Source organism: Acanthisitta chloris, unplaced genomic scaffold (genome assembly GCF_000695815.1).
Source record: "Acanthisitta chloris isolate BGI_N310 unplaced genomic scaffold, ASM69581v1 scaffold18322, whole genome shotgun sequence".
Lineage (NCBI taxonomy): Eukaryota > Metazoa > Chordata > Aves > Passeriformes > Acanthisittidae > Acanthisitta > Acanthisitta chloris.
The window spans coordinates 30,688-49,772 of NW_008661224.1; the positions used below are offsets into that span (position 1 = coordinate 30,688).

Below are 19,085 nucleotides of genomic sequence, written 5' to 3' on the forward strand. Positions count from 1 at the left end.
GATGTGTAGAACACTAACCTTAGGATTGCTTTAGCTTATTAACACAAGGAATACCGCAAGTTAAGCAATATATGTAAAAAGCCTAACTCTAGAATAGAAAATATAGGTAGAAAGTTCAAAGGTGTACAGCAGGTCGGGGAACCTACACACAAAAGCACCGAGACGGGAATCTCCAGCTCTCCGATCACAAGGAGGTGGGAACAGACTCCCTGGCAACAACGGGAACAGCGTCCCTAGCAACAACGGGAACAGCGCCCCTAGCAACAACGGGAATAGCGTCCCTAGCAACAGCTCGCGCAGGCGCAGAGTGCACCGGAAGAGCTACACGGAGCGGGAATAGAAGAGTCTCAAACCGGAGCCTTTGGGGAAGGGGTGTGCGCCGTTGGCGGAGCAGAGACTCCCCGGCCGCCCAGCGCTGTTTAGCTTTCTGAAGCCTTGCTCAATCAATACATTTCCTAATTGAACTGGCTCCTACCAGTTTATTGGGCCGCAATTTATAACAAGATGATTACAGAAGAGACTCAGAGGTTTGCTAACCAGAAGGAAGAGCTGCAAATGGGAATAAAAAGGCTGCGTAAAACTGTGAGTTTCTTACAAGGGTCATGGCTCAGCTTACCAGCTTTGTTTACAAGAACACTTCCTTTATGGCTATCAGCTGTACTGCTCAGTTACATTTTTGTCATAAACTCTGAGCAGACAGGTAATAAAGAGATGTGCTCCTTCAGGGACTATACACTGAAACTGCCAGGAGCTACTGTCTGGTTCTCAGTTTCCTTTGCCCCAAATAAATATTTTGTACCACCCTTACACCTTGAGCAATCTATCCCCTCAGCAAGCTAGTTTCTGCCTAACAACCTTCCTTTAGATAAAATACTGTCCTCTCCTCTTTCTTCTGTTTCTTTCCATAAAAACTGCTGTCTGCAAGAGAATAAGGCAGAGGGTCACCTAGAGCAGTCTGCCCAGGACCACATCTGGAGAGATTTTTATCTCCAGAGATGGAGATTCCATGACCTCTCTGGGCAACCTGTTCCAGTACTCAGTCAGCCTCACAGTAAAAAAGTGTTTCCTGATGTTTGTGCAGAATCTCTTGTATTTTGGTTTGTGCCCATTGCCTCTGGTCCTGTCACTGGGTGCCACTAAAAAGAACTGACTCCACCCTCTTAGTACTGTCCCTTCAGGTGTTTATATACATTGGTGAGCTTCCCCCCAAGTCATTTCTCTTTTAGGCTGTACAGTCCCAGCTCTCTCAGCCTTTTCTCAAATGAGTTATGCTTCAGTCCCATCATCACCCTCACTGGACTCTCTTCAGTATGTCTGTGCCTCTCACCTCCCTCACCCTGCTAGCAACACTCTCAGTACAGCCCAGGATACTGTCAGACTTTTTTTGCCACATGGGCAGGTTGCTGGTTCATGGTCAGCTTGCTCCACCAGCGCCCCCAGCTGCTTCTCTGCAAGGTAGTTTTCCAGTTGCTCAGCACCCAGCATGTCCTGCTGCATGGCACTGTTCCTGCCCAGGTGCAGGATTTTGCATTTCATTTGTTGAACTGCATAAGATAATGATCTAATAAAGTCATAACAGCTTAATAAAGTTCTCAGTACCAAAGAATCAGGAAATATGTACTACATTTTCTTAGAAACTATACATAATTTCCATATAACATCCAAATCAACTTTAAGAAAATATGAAATATATTCACATAGTGCTGTCATTAGCTACAGGCAGCATATTCCACCAATTACCATGAAGCTGTTAAAAGTGCACGCAATTAAAATAATTTCCTCTGATATCAAGTTCTATAGTGTTCAAAATAGCATTTCTCCTATTCACATTCAAATTACTTTCTATTTCTTATACTTTTTTTTTTTAAAAAAACAGATTCAGAAAATGATGCATGAAAATGAGAAGGTGCCAGACATTGAGAAACTGGAGAAGCAGGAGTTTAACCTGGATATAGAAGAACAGGAAAGAGCAGGCTGAACAAGAAGTGGCCAGGGTATGACAGAATGGAGGAACATTTTAAAAATATCAGTGAAAAGGCAAAAATGGTTAAAGAACAGAGGGTTATCTCAAAGTTGCTGTTCACTGCTGAGAAGCAGGAAAACTGAAAAGTATTTTGAAGCAGGTGAAACTGATGATGCAGACATTGCAAATGGGAATATGATCTATGCCAGAAATTATAAATCTGACACTGTGGCCTTGGGCATGTTGCTTAAGTTCTACAGTGCTTTTCTCCACATTTGAAATGATGCTTTTCAGTAGTATCCAATACAGTTTCTGGAGAAGATAGCTGTAATAGTCTAAGATGATGAAATACTTGTAATTCATTTCATCTGTTAGTTTTTTTCAATAACTCAGTACAACTTGTCTGTATGTTGTTATTTGCAGCATATCTTGTTATTTTCTTTTCTGTATCTTGAAAGGTGAGGAAAGAGATTGAGATGGAGATTTTAGCCAACTGGTATTTGCAGGATGCCATCAGACGCGAGTGTTGGGATGCTATGTGTGTAAAAGGACGTGCAGTTAAGGTAGCCTCTGCTTTCTAAGTCATTTTCTGCAATAGTTTATTTATTCCTTAAGGTACAGAGACAAAATAACACATTTCTGATTTGGTTATGGTATGGGAAAAGCCTTACTTCTTCCCAGGACTCACGCAAGTCTTTCATTCTGTTCGTTTTGTCTGAGCCTTGCTGATCGTATCTTTTAAGGTGGAAAAGTGTTGATAAGCAAATAAGCAATTCTCTAATTCCTTGGTCTCAGACAATATATTTACACATTATTGCTAAAAGGAGAAGTAAATACTATTTTTCTGTGTGCAGTCAATATGAACAGAAAGGCAAAACTTAACCCTGATTTTGCCTGTTTTAAAGAGAGGGAGATGAGTCAAACTGATGATACTGGATTATCTCAAGGCTGGTGAAAGACCAAATCATTTTACAAATGATGTAGCTTTGGTTTAATTCTTTGGATTAAGGGACTATATCCATAGATTATTTTTAAATGTATTTTTAATGTCTATATTAATTGATTCTCAATTTTAATTCCTGATTTTAAGAAGTCTTTATAACTGCTTAGCATTCAGTTATTGAACAAATGAACCAAAAGAGGCATTCTGAAGAACTTCTTACTTGGGGTTTTGTTATTTAAATTTGAACAGTGCTTCCATATGGATTGTGAAGTGAAGAATTATCCACTGAAGGAACGTAGTAAAGAAGAACTGGAAACTCTGGAGAAAGTCCTCCAGTTAAAGCAGATTGAGACAGCTGATCTTGAGGTACAATCTGTTTGGAGAACTGCATAAAGGCATATCAGGATGTCCTAAGTTGGCAATTTTAATGTCTTTTTATATGGTTACATTTCTAAGATCTATTTTCTTGTGGTTGAAAATGTCAAAAAAAATTTTAAAATATAAGTAAAGATGAAATGTAGTTTTACTTAGAAAACATGTATTAATCTTATAGAATCACAGAGTAGGTGAGGTTAGAAGATGCCTTTGGAAGTCATCTAGTCCAACACTCCTTGACCAGTTTACTCAGGGCCATGTCCAGTCAGGTTTGAAATATCTCCAAGGATGAAAGATTCCATAACCTCTATGGGCTATCTCTTTCCATGTTTGACAACCCTCACAGAAAAAGTGGTTTATTTAAGTTAGCTGTCCTGTATTTCAGTGCATAACCATTTTCTCTTTGTCTACTGAGCACCACTGAGAAGAGTGTGGTTCTGTTGTCCTTGTCTCCACCATGTTTTTGTATGCATTACTAGGATCCCCCCAAGCCTTTTCCTTCTTGAGGCAAAACAGTTCCAGTTCTCTCAGCCTGGCCTCACATGTTAGATGTTTAAAATCCTTAATAGTATTAGTGTAATAATAGTAACAGTAATTAATAAGTAATAGTTTTAAGAGTAAGGATATTACTATTGTAAGTAAAGTAATTAAACAGTAATAGTATTAGTGGCCTATCACTGGACTTCCCATAGTTTGCTTCAGTCTTGTACTGGGGAACCTACAAATGGACCCAATGTTCCAGACATGATCATTTCAACTTGTATTATTTTGATCACTGAGCTTAACTGAAGAATATAACCTCTAGAATGTTTTTCATATATGTGCCACTGGATCTTGTACAAATTTCATACAGTTATCATGTTTGTGATATACAGATTAAGAAGAAAAATCTTGAGATCCAGTCTGAGACTGAGTTATCTACGGAAGAAGGAGAGCAGGCAGCAGAAGCAGTGGCTGATGATGGTGCATCTTACTGCCTAATTGGAAGTCTGAGCGATCTGTATGGAGGAGACACATCTGTCCTGTATCACCAATGTGACTTGCACACCAGAGAGCGGAGAGCCAATCAGATAGTGTTGTTGAAGGTGACGTCTTCTGAAATTTGTCTTGCTGCAGTGACACTGTCATATCTGTTGGTTTTCACATCAGCCACAGCCACTGTTAGATTTTGGGCATACTGGCACTAAACAATGGAGAGTTGCACAGGTCTCTGAGTAACTGAGGTGAAAGCTGATTAAGTGCACATAGTGCAGTAGAGCACCATGTAGATTTACCAGCACGGGTTTGGAAGAACAACATTTTCATTAAATTGGTTACCCAATTTGAGAGTATCTGTATTTGCACACTGGTGCTTCAGTTTGAGTTTTCCTAGCCAAAGACAGCTTGTACATCTCAGCATGCCTTGTGACAATATGACCTCTTTCTCTGTTATCTCTTTCCATTATCTGCTACTGAATGAAAGATCAGCTGAACCCTCGCACCATTTCCTTTCTCCCCAGTCTCACCATCCCTTCATTTGGAGTCTTCAGTGTCTCAGTTATTTATTATTCATTACTATCAGACTCTCTTACTTCTCTTACCCTGGCCAGCTTATTAAGTCATAAACATGCTACAGAATAGGCTTCTTAGGAAGATGACCTACAAGTGGTTAAACTAGTATAAGTCATTGCTTCCTCAGAACTTTTTAAGGCTGGAAGTGGTAGTAGAGCTCAATGATTATGCATTGAAACACATAAAATCTAGCAGATTTAAACTAGAGTGTAAGGAGATGGCAAAGACATATGAGGAGCATTTTTAAATGTAAGATTGGATGTAACATGAAGATCCTCTTACTGTGTGGCTTTAAAGAAGCATATTATATAACTAAGTGTAGATATATCTTCATTGCTTTTGGCCAATGCAGTGAGCTTGCTGAGAGCTCCATGGTCAGCTAGACATTGAGCACAGCCTTTGTTCTCCCACCAACACGGTACCTTATCTGCCATCCTGCCTGACTACATCCTAACTTATTATTGTGCTAGAAATCAATGAAATAATCAGCAGACACATATTTTTGTTGTAATACAAATTGCAAATAGCTAAGCATCCCAAAATGTGAAGTTTAATGACAGAACTGAAATCCTTCTCATGGCACATTTTAGGAAATTGGCAAGTATGGGAGACACATGGTTTTCTCTCTTAATGTTCTACTTTTCTTTGTTGAGATCAATTGTTTAGGCCAAATGAATAATTGATCCACTAAGAATATATACCTTTTTATATCATTACAAGGTCTCAGGTGTTTTAAAAATTTAGTTTCCAATGTTTGTTTAATGGGCATATTTTACTTACATATTTCAGACAGAGAATCACATGAAAGCATATTGAAACTGCAGGTTGCATCAGGAAAGTTTGTCCTTTGCTCTGCCTCCCTGCACTTGTGATTTACAATCTCTAGATTTACAGGTCACTTTTTTTTCTTTGAAGCCCCTTCTTTCAGCTGAAGTGGACAGAAAACAACAAATAGAGGGCAGCCAAATTTTTTTCTCTATCTTTGGCAGCAGCATGTTTCTTTCAGAATCTTTGTCAAATCACAAATATGTAGAAGAAAATTAATAAAAATGTCTAGGAAAAAAAGATAATTTGCCCAACTCCATTTCATAGAATCACAGAACTTAACAAAGCTTGAACTCTGCTCTCAGGATTTTCACAAAAGGGCTTTACCAGTTTCTCTCCCTGTCACACATACAAATATACACATTGATGATCCTAGTGGCTTGATGAGTAGTATGTAAACATGGATGAATGTGACCTGTGCAGTAGTGCTGTTTCCTTTTTTTGGTATTTTAGGACATCATTTACAAGATGAAAACTGCTTTTAATAAGGAATTTGACATAGTTGCACGGCAAAAGGAGCAAGAGATAGCACGAGTGAAAGAAAGAAACCTGAGGATTCAAGAAATCTTGGCACAACTTGACCTCCAAATGGAAGTGTGGGAACCAGCTCTTACCGACAATGAGATACCAGAGCGAGCACTCACTGTGCAGGATTCAGAGGTATCTGAAAAATACAGCTGTCTATTTCACCCACTCAAATACAGTTCTGCAATTATTCTCATTTCCAGAGATTGTGTCTGTACTGAAAAGCCTTAAAACAGATGTGACTTCCCTTGCTTCCGTTTCGTTCTTAGGGAGAAAACTCTTAATAGTCAATCTGAAATAAATAAAATGTATACAAACTTAATTTATTGCTGTAAAAAGGTTTTAAATGCCCATAAATTAGGTAGAAATTCTTCCTGTACCTGAGATTCAAACTAGGCTTTCAGAAATTGCTTCCAATAGATAAGGGTTTCTCTGTTTTCTCTGAGCACCATTTTGAAACTAAGTTGTTTCAAACTAAGTATGTTAAGTACTGAAGAATACTCAGACTGTACTTACAAAGTCAATTGATAATTTATAAAGAAACACTCAATTTCTTATACAATGTATTCCACTGGTCTTATCTGCACTTTTGGTCAATCTTTTCCCACTTTTCTATGCCCTCCAAGCAGTCCATGTTACACCACTGTCAGAAAAGGCATGCACAAACCAGGACTAATATCAACAAAAGCGATGGTCCTTTGGATTTTAGGATATCTAAGTAATATTTTAGGTATCTAAGTAAGGAGCTGTTCAAAGGGAGAATTTTCATCTTGAAGAATATTATCATAGAGCAGAGATACAAAAAGCATTAAGAATTAGTATTACACCATTGTCATGGTTTAACCCCAGTCAGCAACCAAGCACCACACAGCTGCTCATTCACTCCTACCAGGGTGGGGGAGAGAATTGGAAGGGTAAAAGTGAGAAAACACACAGGTTGAGATAAGAACAGTTTAATAATTGAAATAGAAATATCATAATAATAAATGTAATTAAAAGGAAAATAACAAAAAGAGAAAGAAATAAACCCAAGGAAAAACAAGGGATACAAATTGAAAACAATTGCTCATCACCAACACACCAATGCTCAGGCTGTTCCTGAGCAGCAGCACCCCACCCCAGCCAGCTTTTCCTCTAGTTCCCAGGCTGAGCATGATGCCATGGTCTGGAATAACCCTTTGCCCAGCTGGGGTCACCTGTCCTGGCTGTGTCCCCTCCCAGTTTCTTGTGCACCCCCAGGCTCCTCACTGGCCAGGCAGCATGAGAAACTGAAGAGTCCTTGACTTAGTAAGCACTGCTCAGCAACAACTAAAACATCAGTGTGTTACCAACATTATTCTCATTCTAAATCCAAAACACAGCAGCACACCAGCTACTGGCAAGAAAATTAACTCTATCCCAGCCAATACCAGCACCACCATCTTCTCAAAGCTTCTTAGTCCACATATGATCATATTTGGAGAAAAGAACCCTGAAACAAACCTCATTTTCTTCCTTCAGATTAAAGCTGAGAAGTACTTGACTCAAGAGGAGAGAGAGAAAGCAGAAATGCTGGCTAAGCTTGAAATGGAAAGACAGCTTTCTATCAAGGTAATAAAGTAGTATCCTTATTACTGAGTAAGACTGTCACCGGTTAGGATTATTTAATTAATGCAGCACTGAAATGTTCCAGTAGTGTACTATGGGAGAACAAATTTAAAATGGTAGGTAATGATGGTGTGTGCCTTTTCCCTCTTACTATTGTTTAAAACCAGAACTACATAGACCAGCTGGAGGAAGGAAAGATAAGAGTGTTCGGATCACAGGTTTTAAAAATGTGCTTAGTGGCAACTTAATGGCTACTGCTCAACCAAGAGCTTGGTGCTGGATATGTGTTTGTTGACTGAGCAGCCTCTGCTCCTCAGGGATCAGACTAGATCATTATGCTTTCCTCTGGCTTTAAAATGCATCTGAGAAAAACATAAGAAGGTTCTACCCCCAAAAGAGATGCACAATAAGACAGTGACACTACAGCTTCCTTCATCATAGCTTGCCAATTGGCCAGGAGTAGTCTATGCCTATGTATTCTTTCCAAAACTGCCAGAATGGCAGTTTTAATAAGTTATTTGGCCCACCAGAAAATAAAATCAGCTATTTTTAGCATATTTCATATGCACTACCAAAGAGCTTTAATCTACTAGTGATACACCAAATAATCATGTGGGTGATCTAAATGTGAACACTATTATCATTCCCAAAACGTCCAAGTCCTACACTTCCTTTTGTACCTTAAAATATGTTTTGTGATCATTCCCAGGACAATGAAAGACTGCGAGCTCTTGATGGCATGATGGGTGGAGTGCTAGAAATCAGAAAGGAAGACATCTTGAAAATGGTGAGATGTGTTTCTGCCATGTCATTTAGGTAGCTTGTGTGCTCTTAGGGCAATGTGAAATCCAACTAGCAAGTATTTCCAGAAGAGAGTTGGAGAATTGTGGAATTGCATTTTGACTAGACATACTCCTAAGAGACCATACACTGGATTCAAAGGAGACCACAAGATTCTACTGCCTGTGTATGATTTACCCATCAACTCCTGTCCCTATCACAGTGGAATACTGTAGGAACATAATCTAGTATTACCATTGCAACAACTGTATTGCTGGGGGAAGGGTCTATTATCCATGGCTGTGATTTTACAGGAGAACACTGTGTTCCATTTAAGTCAGCAAATACAGATAGTACAGTAATAGAGGAAGCAAAAAATGTGAAGCAATGTCATAGAAAAGAGGTTAGGGCAGACCAACCACTCTCTCTGGAACTGATCTGTTTTGGAAAATTAGGACTCCACTTAAAAGTATACATTAGCATGGAGTAAGATTTCGGGTTCTGAAGCAGAAAATGGGGTATATCTTCTATTGACAGTATATTTGACAAGAAATAATTGTATTCTGTAAGATCCAGTGGTGAATTCCTGTGAGCAAGTGAGACTAGCACAACATATATACAGCAAAACTCCTGGTGCAAGTGCAGACCAGAGCAACAGAAGCCTTGGCTTAAGGCTTGTACCTTACTAGGAAATACCTTTAGTTCATTTTTTTGCATGCAATAGTTTGTTAGTGTTCTGATGGAGACTTAATCTGCTTTTGAAGCATAGTTCTCTTTAATACTTCCAGCATGTTCCTCCACCTCCTTTTATATCCAAGCCTGAGGATGTTTGGAATGAAGAAGAAAATAAAATATTTAGAGAATATGAGAAAAAAGTCAAGGAACTGAATGAAGAAAAAGAAAATTATAAGCAGGTAACTTAAAATGAGGAAAGGAGTGGATTTACTCATGGTGCTCATGACCAAAGCTTCTGATCTTTCTCAGGAGCAACTTCTAAAAAGAAAGACTAATAAATAGGATAAACAAAGAACAAATTAAGAACAAAGATCATATGGCATATAAAATAAATCCTAGCTTAGACTATAGAATAAGTCAATCTCCACTTACACCAATTAATATGTGCAAAAACCTATGATATCTGAAAAAGAAAACTTTCCTTCACAAATGTGCCTACCAGTATTCCTAAAATGTTTTTTTTTCTGGTTCCATTCCCAGAGGTGCTGGTGCCATACACAAATAATACATTTACATTTATCCTTCAAAGTGGTATTTGAACAACATAACTTGGTAGTCTGGCAGCACTCTCATTCCAACCAAGTAACTTCTGGGGCCTTTTGGCTGAAGTATACAGTCCCATATTGTGCATTCTTCAGCATCTCATATATATTGATAGATAGAGAGAGATCAGAGGTTATTTGTTCCTCCAGATGTAATAATTCTGCTTTTGTCCCTCCCTTCCCCAGGCACTGGAAAATGAATTGAAGAAACTTGAAACTTCCATCCAGGAAACAACACGAAATTTTGATGAGACTGTCTGCAAACTCTCTGAAAGGAAATTGAAATTAGAGATGGTCATCCACCAGGTATATCAAAAAGCATTATTTTTTCATCTCTGCCTCTGTGCAGCAAGAATGTTACCAGTTTTATTACAATCACTTCACAGGAAGAACTCAAAATAGTCAATCTCACTTATGCTTTACTGCTGGAGGAAGAGCTGGACACTAGAGAAGCTAGACTTTGTAATTTACTTAAGAAAATGAAGAATGAAAAAGTAAGTTATCATTTGGAATGCTGGTCTTGGGGGAAGTGTGATATTTACAGTGCAGTTTCTTTCCAAATCAAAATTCTGCCATAAATGACTTTCTGATAATTTAAAGGGTCACTGGGTTTTTTTCAACCTGTACTGACATACATTACAAAAATATTTTGGGTTTTTGATAGATACTTAGCTTGATTCATCTGGAGTTCTCTATACAAGATAAAAAAAGTATCAATGTATGTCCTTACATTCAGTGTTTAAAAAGACTTGTAAGCATTTATACAAGATATTTCTTACACGAATTTCTTGCATTCTTAAGCAGGGAGCTACTTTAGTTTCACACCTGTTCACCTTTTAGCAGTATCTCTAAGTGACCCCTGAAGAAGGCACTACAGTAAAAATAGCTCACAAGGTTTTCTCTAGAAGTAAGAAAGTGTTAGCTTCATCAGTGTATATAAAAGGCCACTCAGTGCTTCTGCTGACTGATTTTCATTCCTGAAATCTTTTGGTTTTGCTATAGGTCAAGACTGCAGTAGAAATCCAGACCACAAAACATAAAATTAAGGCTTACACAGACACCTATAAAGATGCAGTAGACAAAGATAAGGTGAGACTCTTGATAAACACAAGGAGGTTCAGAAATGAGAAGTTAATGTTGTGTCTCAATAATAAGAACATACCCCTCTGTAAGCATGAGTTCTGGTCAACCTGCTGATCAGTGCAGTGAAGCAGTAAAGGGCATTGTGTGCGTAGAAGGATTCATGAAATTCCAGGTTCCCGTGACGCTTGGGAGTGCTTGGAAGAGCACTGTATTATGTGTTTCCAAGAGATGGGCAGGTTGATGCCTTTTTAAAAATAACATTGTGGTAACAAGAAAGCTTTCTTTTCCCCCCTAGAATCTGGAATATGGTTTTAGAAAAGAATATGCTGATATACCTGCCAATCTCCGTGATGAACTTTTCCAACTTTACAAGCATCGACCAAAGTAAGATCCCCTCTGATTCCATTGTTCAAACACTAATATTTCTTGTGAGTCAAGAATGAGAATGCTATTTATTTCAATAGTCTAAACTATTTTGCCTGCTTTTTATTGGAGAGTTAACAATGGTACATTTCCGATCACATTAACAATTGCTATTTTAAGTATTTACATTTCCTTATTCACTCTACAAAATCTATTTTAAATGCAATCTAAATAATCATCAGGTCTCAAACCCATACATTCTTTTTTTTTTGTAAGATGTTGCCTTACCTATTAGCTTTTTGCAAGAGATTCAGAGTAGGAAATGTTCTTAGTTGGTTTTGACCTTCTTATGCACAAGAAAATAAAAAGTAAATCCTGTATGTGCTGTGTGTGTGCACTAGGATTCCAGGGACAGAAACCCTCCTTGACACAGCTAACCCCTATGGGAACTGTTCAGGCTCAGCTGAGGACTACAAAGATGCATTTCCCCTTTTAATGAAAGCCATGGATGAACTGGATAGGCCCAAGCACATGCCTAATGGCTTAGACCAATCTATATGGGAACATTTTTGTCTGGCTAGACGAACTAAGATGGAGAGTGAGGAGCTGGTATGTAAAATTCTTTATTTTGCCAGTGTACTTCTTGATATTTTCGAGTCTTAGACTTCAGTGTATTTCAAGCTCATGGTGTAATATCAATGCAGGATACATAAACTCCATTTGACTTTGAAAGTTTCTGCTGGCCACATTCAATTCAGAATAACAGGGACACTTGTTCTCTAGTCCTAGCTCTAGTTATTCTTCAGAGGAAAAAATAGCATATTAATGTGGATGGATTTGATCAGAATGGTTGTGACCTTGATATGGTTTCATTAAAATTTAAAAATTTTCATTTTCTCTATCCATACAAAAAAAATGAAAAGGTGTTTGATTCCTATCACGTGTTGGAGTTGTTCTCTCATTCCCATATTTTTCTAGAATATAGAACAATTCTTAACAAAGGGTGTTTCTGGAAAGTTCTAGCAATCTATTTGTTCAGTTTAAAAGCTTGAAGGCATAAATCTGAATTATCCAGAGACACATGACATTTGACCAACAGAGAAGGAAATACAATTTCCCTTCATGTGAATAAACTATGCATATATAAACAAATAGTTTTCTGAGCAGAGTGAAGGATTGTAACCTCTATATCTCTTATGCTGTACTGGGACTCTTAAAATACCAGGCTGCATATTTATATGTACATATATCTCCTTAAGAACTTGTCTTCTCTGTTCTTGAAGAGGCTTTCCCTGTCATAGTGACAAAGCTGAAAATGTTCAGAATGTCACAATGTTGCTTGCTTAGGTGAGAAGGAAGACCCTGAAGCTGGAAGAGATGCAGGCCTTTCTCCAGGGAAGAATGGATGACAATGAGAAGCTGAGGTCAAAAATAGAGAACATTTTCCAAGAACTCACTTGGTAATTCTATGTCTTTTCCTATGTTCAGCTACACTTTAATACTCCACCAAGACCAAACCAAAAGTTACAAACAGAATTAGCTGTGTTCTTCAACACTCTTTTACCTAGGTTCTGTTGCTGCTTGGACCTGCAATATTTTAGTTTTTCATGTAATTTTCACATTCATTATCATTCAAGAACAAATCCCAGAATACAAGGAAACAGGCACTGGCTGGAAACTCTTCTCAATGGATGATAAGATTTCTTTTCAGTAACAACACATTCTCTCAGAACATCTGCTAGAGTATGTTAAGGTGAATGCAGTGGTTGAAAACTCCATGTATGAAAATAAAGTTGCAGATTCTGTAGTCACTTTGGGAGCAAACAGAAGACAGGCTGTCACAGAGTAACCTCTACACAAACATACCACTTACCAGTAATAAACATTGAGAATCATGGGAGGATTCATATAATCCTATTGAAATCACTAAACACTGTTTTTGTTTTCTGCCATTTTAGGCTGCAGGCGGAGAAGAAGAAACTTCAGCAGAATTTCACTGTCCAGTTTTTGCTAAAACAAGGACAGGTGGAATTGGAAAGTACTGAGATCCCAGACTACACTGATGCCATTCTCATTCAAAAGAGTGTTATTGAGGAACTGAATTGCTCTATCATGGTAATTTACATTAACTGAAGGAAATTTAAGCTTTTTAAACAAATATATTGTCCTCAGGGACTCTGCTTTTTCTCCACTTTGACATCTAGTTTCATTTCCTTACAAGACACCAGCAGGCTAAATTGTAATCTGGAAGCTCTTAAGAATTCTTTAATGTCTCTTATCATGATGCAAAGATTGCAGTGCAGACTGTTTCCTTGATTCGAATCAATGAATTGGCAACACTTCTTAGAAACACCATCACTTACACATACATTGTAAATACAAAATGCTAATATCCTGGACACTAGTCTGAAAATTCCCTCAAGGCAAACTCACAGCCATGTTAAGAAGCATTTGAACAGTAGCTTGCATTGATTGAAAAAATTAATACAGTTTTTTATGGAAGGTGAAATTGGTGTTCATGCTTCAAACAGTTTTTCATACCCTCATTAAATATTCTTTCTTTAGGCATTCTAGCTGTACAGAAATTGCCTCTTACTGCTACTGCACAAAGCCTTCATTAACTGCAAAATACCTTATACAGAGCTGTATTTCACACAGCTAAAATGCCTTCTCATTCTTCTAAAAGACAGAAAGATGGGGAGAGACTTCAGCTGTCATTTTCTTCATCTACTTCTATGATCCAAAGCTGTGACAGAGAACATAAAAGGGAACAACCCTCTGCAAAAGATAACCATCTGGAGCAAAGTCTGGAAAGAGACTGCAGTACAGCATGTTTAAGTGACTAAAGTTATAACTTTGGAAGCTTGCCCATCTTGCTGCAAATAATCATTCCATAATCTGTAAAGTGTGCTAATTAAGATTGATCTATTTTTTCAGGCTCAAGGAGAAAAAAACATTGCTGCCAGAGTAAAATATAAAGAATTCTCTAAAGGGATATTTCAGCTGGAATGGGAACACAAGAAAATGAGAATGCAGATAGAAGATCTGGAACAGAGGGCTCGGGATATTGTAACACTACCTATTTCAAAAGATTGCCTGCTAGTGAGTTGCTTTCTCTAATTTATCTTTTGACTGCAGAAAATTATGCTGCCTATACCTGTAAGATCGTTTATACCTTGAAAGTCTCTTATTACAACAGAGAAACCTGATGCCTAACAGGTCAACAATTCAGCTATCAAAGGGAAGTTTTACTCTTGAGATTGATCAGTGGTTAAGTTCTTTGGGATATTCAGGTGTAAATGAAGGCAAAATTAGCCCTAACTCTAAGTGTTTCAAAATTGGCATTGAATAAGGGGTCAGGATTTTGCAACCACGAGGAACAGATCTTTTGAATTGAGCAGCATCCTTTTGAAGTGGAAGGTCTGAGGTGCCCCCAGCTGGTATCGCACAGAAATACTGTAACTTCAGTTCAGTATTCAGAGATGGAGCGTTCTGACAGGAGCTCAGCTGAGGCCCACCCCTCACTGCCACTTGTTGGCCCAGAAGCAGAACCGCAGGGAATTGTCTGCTCTGCCTGGCAGGCAAGAGGGAGCAACAGGCCAGCAAGTCAGCACCCACAAGGCTTTGAACAAGCCCAGCTGGCAGGCCAGGAAATGTAAAGGCTGTGGGAGAGAGGCAAGGGGATAAGAAAGAAGAAAGGTCATAGGGGAAGCTTGTGGGTATTGCAGTACGGGATGTAGGGGACCACTGGGAAATCTTAGGGTCTTGTGGAGATGACATGTGGGGCTTAAAGGTTTGGAGTAAGGGATGTTGGAGGATGGGTAGGCTGGAGATATTGCAGTGGGGAGAGCAATAAAGTACAGAGAAGAAGAAAAATGTTAGAGAGCTGGTAAGGATATTGCAGTTCAGTTGAGAGATGAAAAGAAAATCCAAAACACATGTTTTGCTCAGTCTTCATTTGTTTTGCTGCTCTCCAAACTGCTTGTTCACTTCTGAATCACAGCCAAGGGACTTCCATAACTAACAGAACAGCTTTCCAAAGAGGTGATGTGACAACACACTGAAAAGTTCTTGTGGGGAATTTATCACCAGAGTGCTGCTGTTAGCTCAAACTTCATTTCAACTGATGAGCAGAACTATTGCCCTGCAGAGAGAGTTTAACTGTCCACAGCAAAGGCATTTACCAGTTTAATCAGAATTTGAATGCTCTGAAGAGTTTGAATTATGGGGTTAGGGGGAAAGACAAGGCAAAAGAGACCCCAACAATACAAACAGAGAGAAACATGGCTTAGATAAATGTGTGTGGGCAAGGACCTGAGAACATCTGGAATAAAGGCTATTAATGAAGCAGTGAGTGAAAGAAGTTTGGTGCTGTAGGCAAGGAGCCTGCTGGGTCTTTCCTGTTTCTCCTCCTCTAACTAGAATAGTCCACAAAATCCTACCTGACACTTTGGTGGGACAGTGCTCTGGAAGGATGAATCTACATCTACAGAAATGTGTCTATTGCCCACTATGGGTCCATAAACCATTTTGGGTTTCACAATTTGTCATTGGATAGAGGTATTTTAGTAGCAGTATGCCCAAGGAAATAAATTCTCTGAAAATCTCAATTACTATGCAGTAGGACAATAAAAGAAGTTAAGAATTACTAGGAAGCCACTAGACAGAAAATAATGATCCTCCTCTCTAGCCTCAAGAGAGACTACAGTGCTGTGGCCTCCAGTTGGGTTACCCTCAATTATGTTATAAACAAAAGTGTAACTTGGGGTTTTTGACAATCTCAACAAATTTGCTTGGTCTCTGTTTCCATGAACACATAATAGATAACTTTCTTTTTAACAGCTGCACAGTCTAGTATTCACAGAGTCCATGAGTATCTTTACAATGTCCCTTTATGATCACTACTAAGCCTTTCCAGTGCAGGATTCTAGATTTTTGAGTTTCACATGGTATGATTGTCTTTATAGAAGTGTGGAATTGTTGACAACAAACAGGTTTAGTAAGATAGTTTCTTTCTGGTTTTACTTCTGCAGTTCCTAACTACGCAGGACTACCAAAGCCACATTGCCCAGCGCATTTCAACGATGGAAAACACTCTTGATGCCATGGATAAGGTAAATCCGAAGTGAACCTCCACACTGGAGAGGCACATCCTTAGTTTAAATGCAACTCCTCACCTTCATTAGCAAGAGATGTTTGTAAGGAATAACTGCAATTGATAGAGGCATACTAACTCAAGGACTGTTGTAGCACAGCCATAACAGCACACATAGACATATCTATCTCCATGTACTTGTCCATCTGGCTTCCAATAGTGTCTTCAATTTGTGCTGTGCTGTCTACAGCAGTTCTCTAAACAATTTGGAAGTACTCATCATACATGGATTGCTGCAGAGATCAACCCTATGGAGAGAAACCTACTTACTCTGTTACTGGAATTAAATGCCTGAACATCTGAGTGCAGATCCGCTAATCACTTCTTACACAGCATTCCCTATAAAAGTCACTCTTCCATTTCTAACGAAGCATTCTTTCAGTCTTCACTGCTAAATGTTTCCCTGCAGGAGCACCAGCCTGTTTACAACATCACTAACCCCCTGCATTCAAAGTAACAGACACAGCAATCTGATTTGCTTTTTCACCTGTTTCATCATTCAAATTACGACTATCCTTTTCTTTTAAGTGATTCCACTGGATTATCTCCAGGTTGCACTAGCTGGCATCAGCCTCCTCTTCCTCTTGAAGCTTTAGTATTTATCTTGCCCCTTTACAGCCCATCTATCAGTTTCAGGACAACCCCCCTTTCTTTAGCAGCTCCCAGCAGCCAAGAGCAGGTTTGTAACTCACTGATTCCATTGACTTTCTTTCCTCCCTTTGCCTTTCAAGTTTTATCTGTAATGTATCTCTCTCCCTGATCCATACCTCTTTGTTCCTTGGCTGCTCCTTATATTAGAACTCCATTCTGGGATACAGTGTGTGAAAGACACTATACGAAGTAAGGCTTAGAATGTGCTAGTAGTTAAAGCAAAATACATGAAAGTTTATCAAGCTACAATGCAGTGACTAAGATCACAGTTTTCCATCATGTTTGTCTGAACTGCTTTTGGATCATCTCATATATTTGCTTTATTAATTTTGAAATGGACAGTTCCACAAGAAGAAGGTGAAGAACCACCAGAAAAAAATTAGAGAGCTGAAAAAGTCCATCAGTTTAAAAGAGCAAGCAAACTATGAGCTCAGTCTGAAGCTGAGGGAAATGCTTGTGTCTGTCTCAGAACGGAGGCACATCTTGGAGGCAGCAGGTGAGTCCAATAATGTACTTTAAGTCACAAAGAACATTCAGAAAATATCTCCAAGGCTAAACAGTCCTGTTCTCCATCATCAGCTAAGGGGCATGGAGTGCCTGTCTATTACTGTATGTGCACAATTAGTGTCCTTTCTCCCAAAAGCTAACATTTCTTACTGGAGCAACACTGCGCACCTGGAGATTGGTGCTCTTGTAACCAAAGTTAATTGATTAAATTTCTGAAACAATTCAAGCCAAAATATTATAGTCATTAATGACTGCATTAGGCAATATGCTTTCATGCTTTCTCGGAACTGTTCAATGTACTTCTTTGCACCCATCCAAGGGAACAAAGGAAGGAGTATGAAGCAGAGAACAGTATTCACTATTAGGAAAACTGTAGAGATCTTTCTACTAGTGGAAAACAGGTAGATTTTCAAAACAGTGGGTATCTGCTAAATACCTAAAGCAAGCACGCCCAGTGCCTTTTTGAGACATTTTGCTTTATTCAGTGCTATAAAGGCTCTTAAGCCCAACCGTGAACCTTTTTTTAACAGGCTTGCCTATTTTATACAAGACTTGGAATAACCCCAGGGCAGGTCTAATATAAATATAGACCATACACCCCTACCAGCACAGGCTAACCCTTATATTGTGCTTTATACAGACATACGGCGTAGTTCTGAAGAGATTGCAAAGCAGCACTGCCAGAAGATTGTGAAGCAGAAACACCTACAGAGTCTTGCAAAGGAACAGGAAGAACAGTCTGAAATTCTTCAGTCAGGAGTTCAAAGACTGAGATCAAGAAAACTCCCTCCTCTTTAAAAAATCATAGTCCAGGTAGATGTACAATACAATGCTCTTATCTAAGAAAAAGAGCTTTGACAGCCAATTTTTCTCCCTGAACTTTTCTTCCCACAGATTTCTTCTGCAATTTCTTTAAAAATTACTTCAGTTTGAAAGATACATGTTGGTCTGGTTTGCGTATTTTAGACCTGGTCTTATCATCCCTATTGTATTTCAGTTGATGAGATTTATTTCTGCTGGTTTAATTATATATAGTTCCTTACAGAAAGCAAAGGGGACAAGAAATTGTAGACTGATAGAAGAATGGGTGTCTTTGTATACAATATGCAGTTTTAGTGTATTTTAAAGGTAAAGTACTGCAAGAAATCTATGAATTTGCATCTGCTAAAATTCATGTCCGTGGCTTTGACTTAATTTTGCTTTTAAAAATACATTTAGCCCTGTGATGCCACAGGTGTAGGTTGCTGAGAGGATGTAGGCATGCTTCATTGTGACCACGTGTGCTCCCTGGCCCAGTCCTGAGAGCTGCTGTGGCTTATGAGGGTGCAATTACCCACAGCCACCAGTGGCTGTGGCTGCTGCTGCTGGCAGAATCCCAGGAAAACTAGGTTTGGAAGCACATCGCCTCCTGAAATAGTTACTAGCGTCTCCCACCCCTTCACTGCCAGATCTCTCCAAGACAGCTAAGAATAATAAAGAACCTGTGATAAAATTAATTCC

The 19,085-nt window shown here is 38.9% G+C and overlaps 1 protein-coding gene across 1 annotated transcript in view; it reads left to right on the top strand.

The window, feature by feature from the left end:
- Nucleotides 1-18,383, top strand: part of CFAP43 (cilia and flagella associated protein 43) — a 45,811-nt gene extending 27,428 nt beyond the window's left edge. Inside the window, 21 exon segments of the mRNA XM_009070156.1 lie at nucleotides 505-582; nucleotides 1,877-1,968; nucleotides 1,970-1,994; nucleotides 2,422-2,526; nucleotides 3,156-3,272; nucleotides 4,157-4,366; nucleotides 6,111-6,317; nucleotides 7,683-7,772; nucleotides 8,479-8,556; nucleotides 9,338-9,463; nucleotides 10,013-10,132; nucleotides 10,213-10,320; nucleotides 10,829-10,915; nucleotides 11,205-11,293; nucleotides 11,674-11,881; nucleotides 12,620-12,732; nucleotides 13,231-13,387; nucleotides 14,210-14,374; nucleotides 16,306-16,386; nucleotides 17,421-17,574; nucleotides 18,226-18,383. Of these exon segments, the coding sequence (XP_009068404.1) occupies nucleotides 505-582; nucleotides 1,877-1,968; nucleotides 1,970-1,994; nucleotides 2,422-2,526; nucleotides 3,156-3,272; nucleotides 4,157-4,366; nucleotides 6,111-6,317; nucleotides 7,683-7,772; nucleotides 8,479-8,556; nucleotides 9,338-9,463; nucleotides 10,013-10,132; nucleotides 10,213-10,320; nucleotides 10,829-10,915; nucleotides 11,205-11,293; nucleotides 11,674-11,881; nucleotides 12,620-12,732; nucleotides 13,231-13,387; nucleotides 14,210-14,374; nucleotides 16,306-16,386; nucleotides 17,421-17,574; nucleotides 18,226-18,383 (2,568 nt within the window).
- The last annotated feature ends 702 nt before the right edge of the window (nucleotides 18,384-19,085 follow it).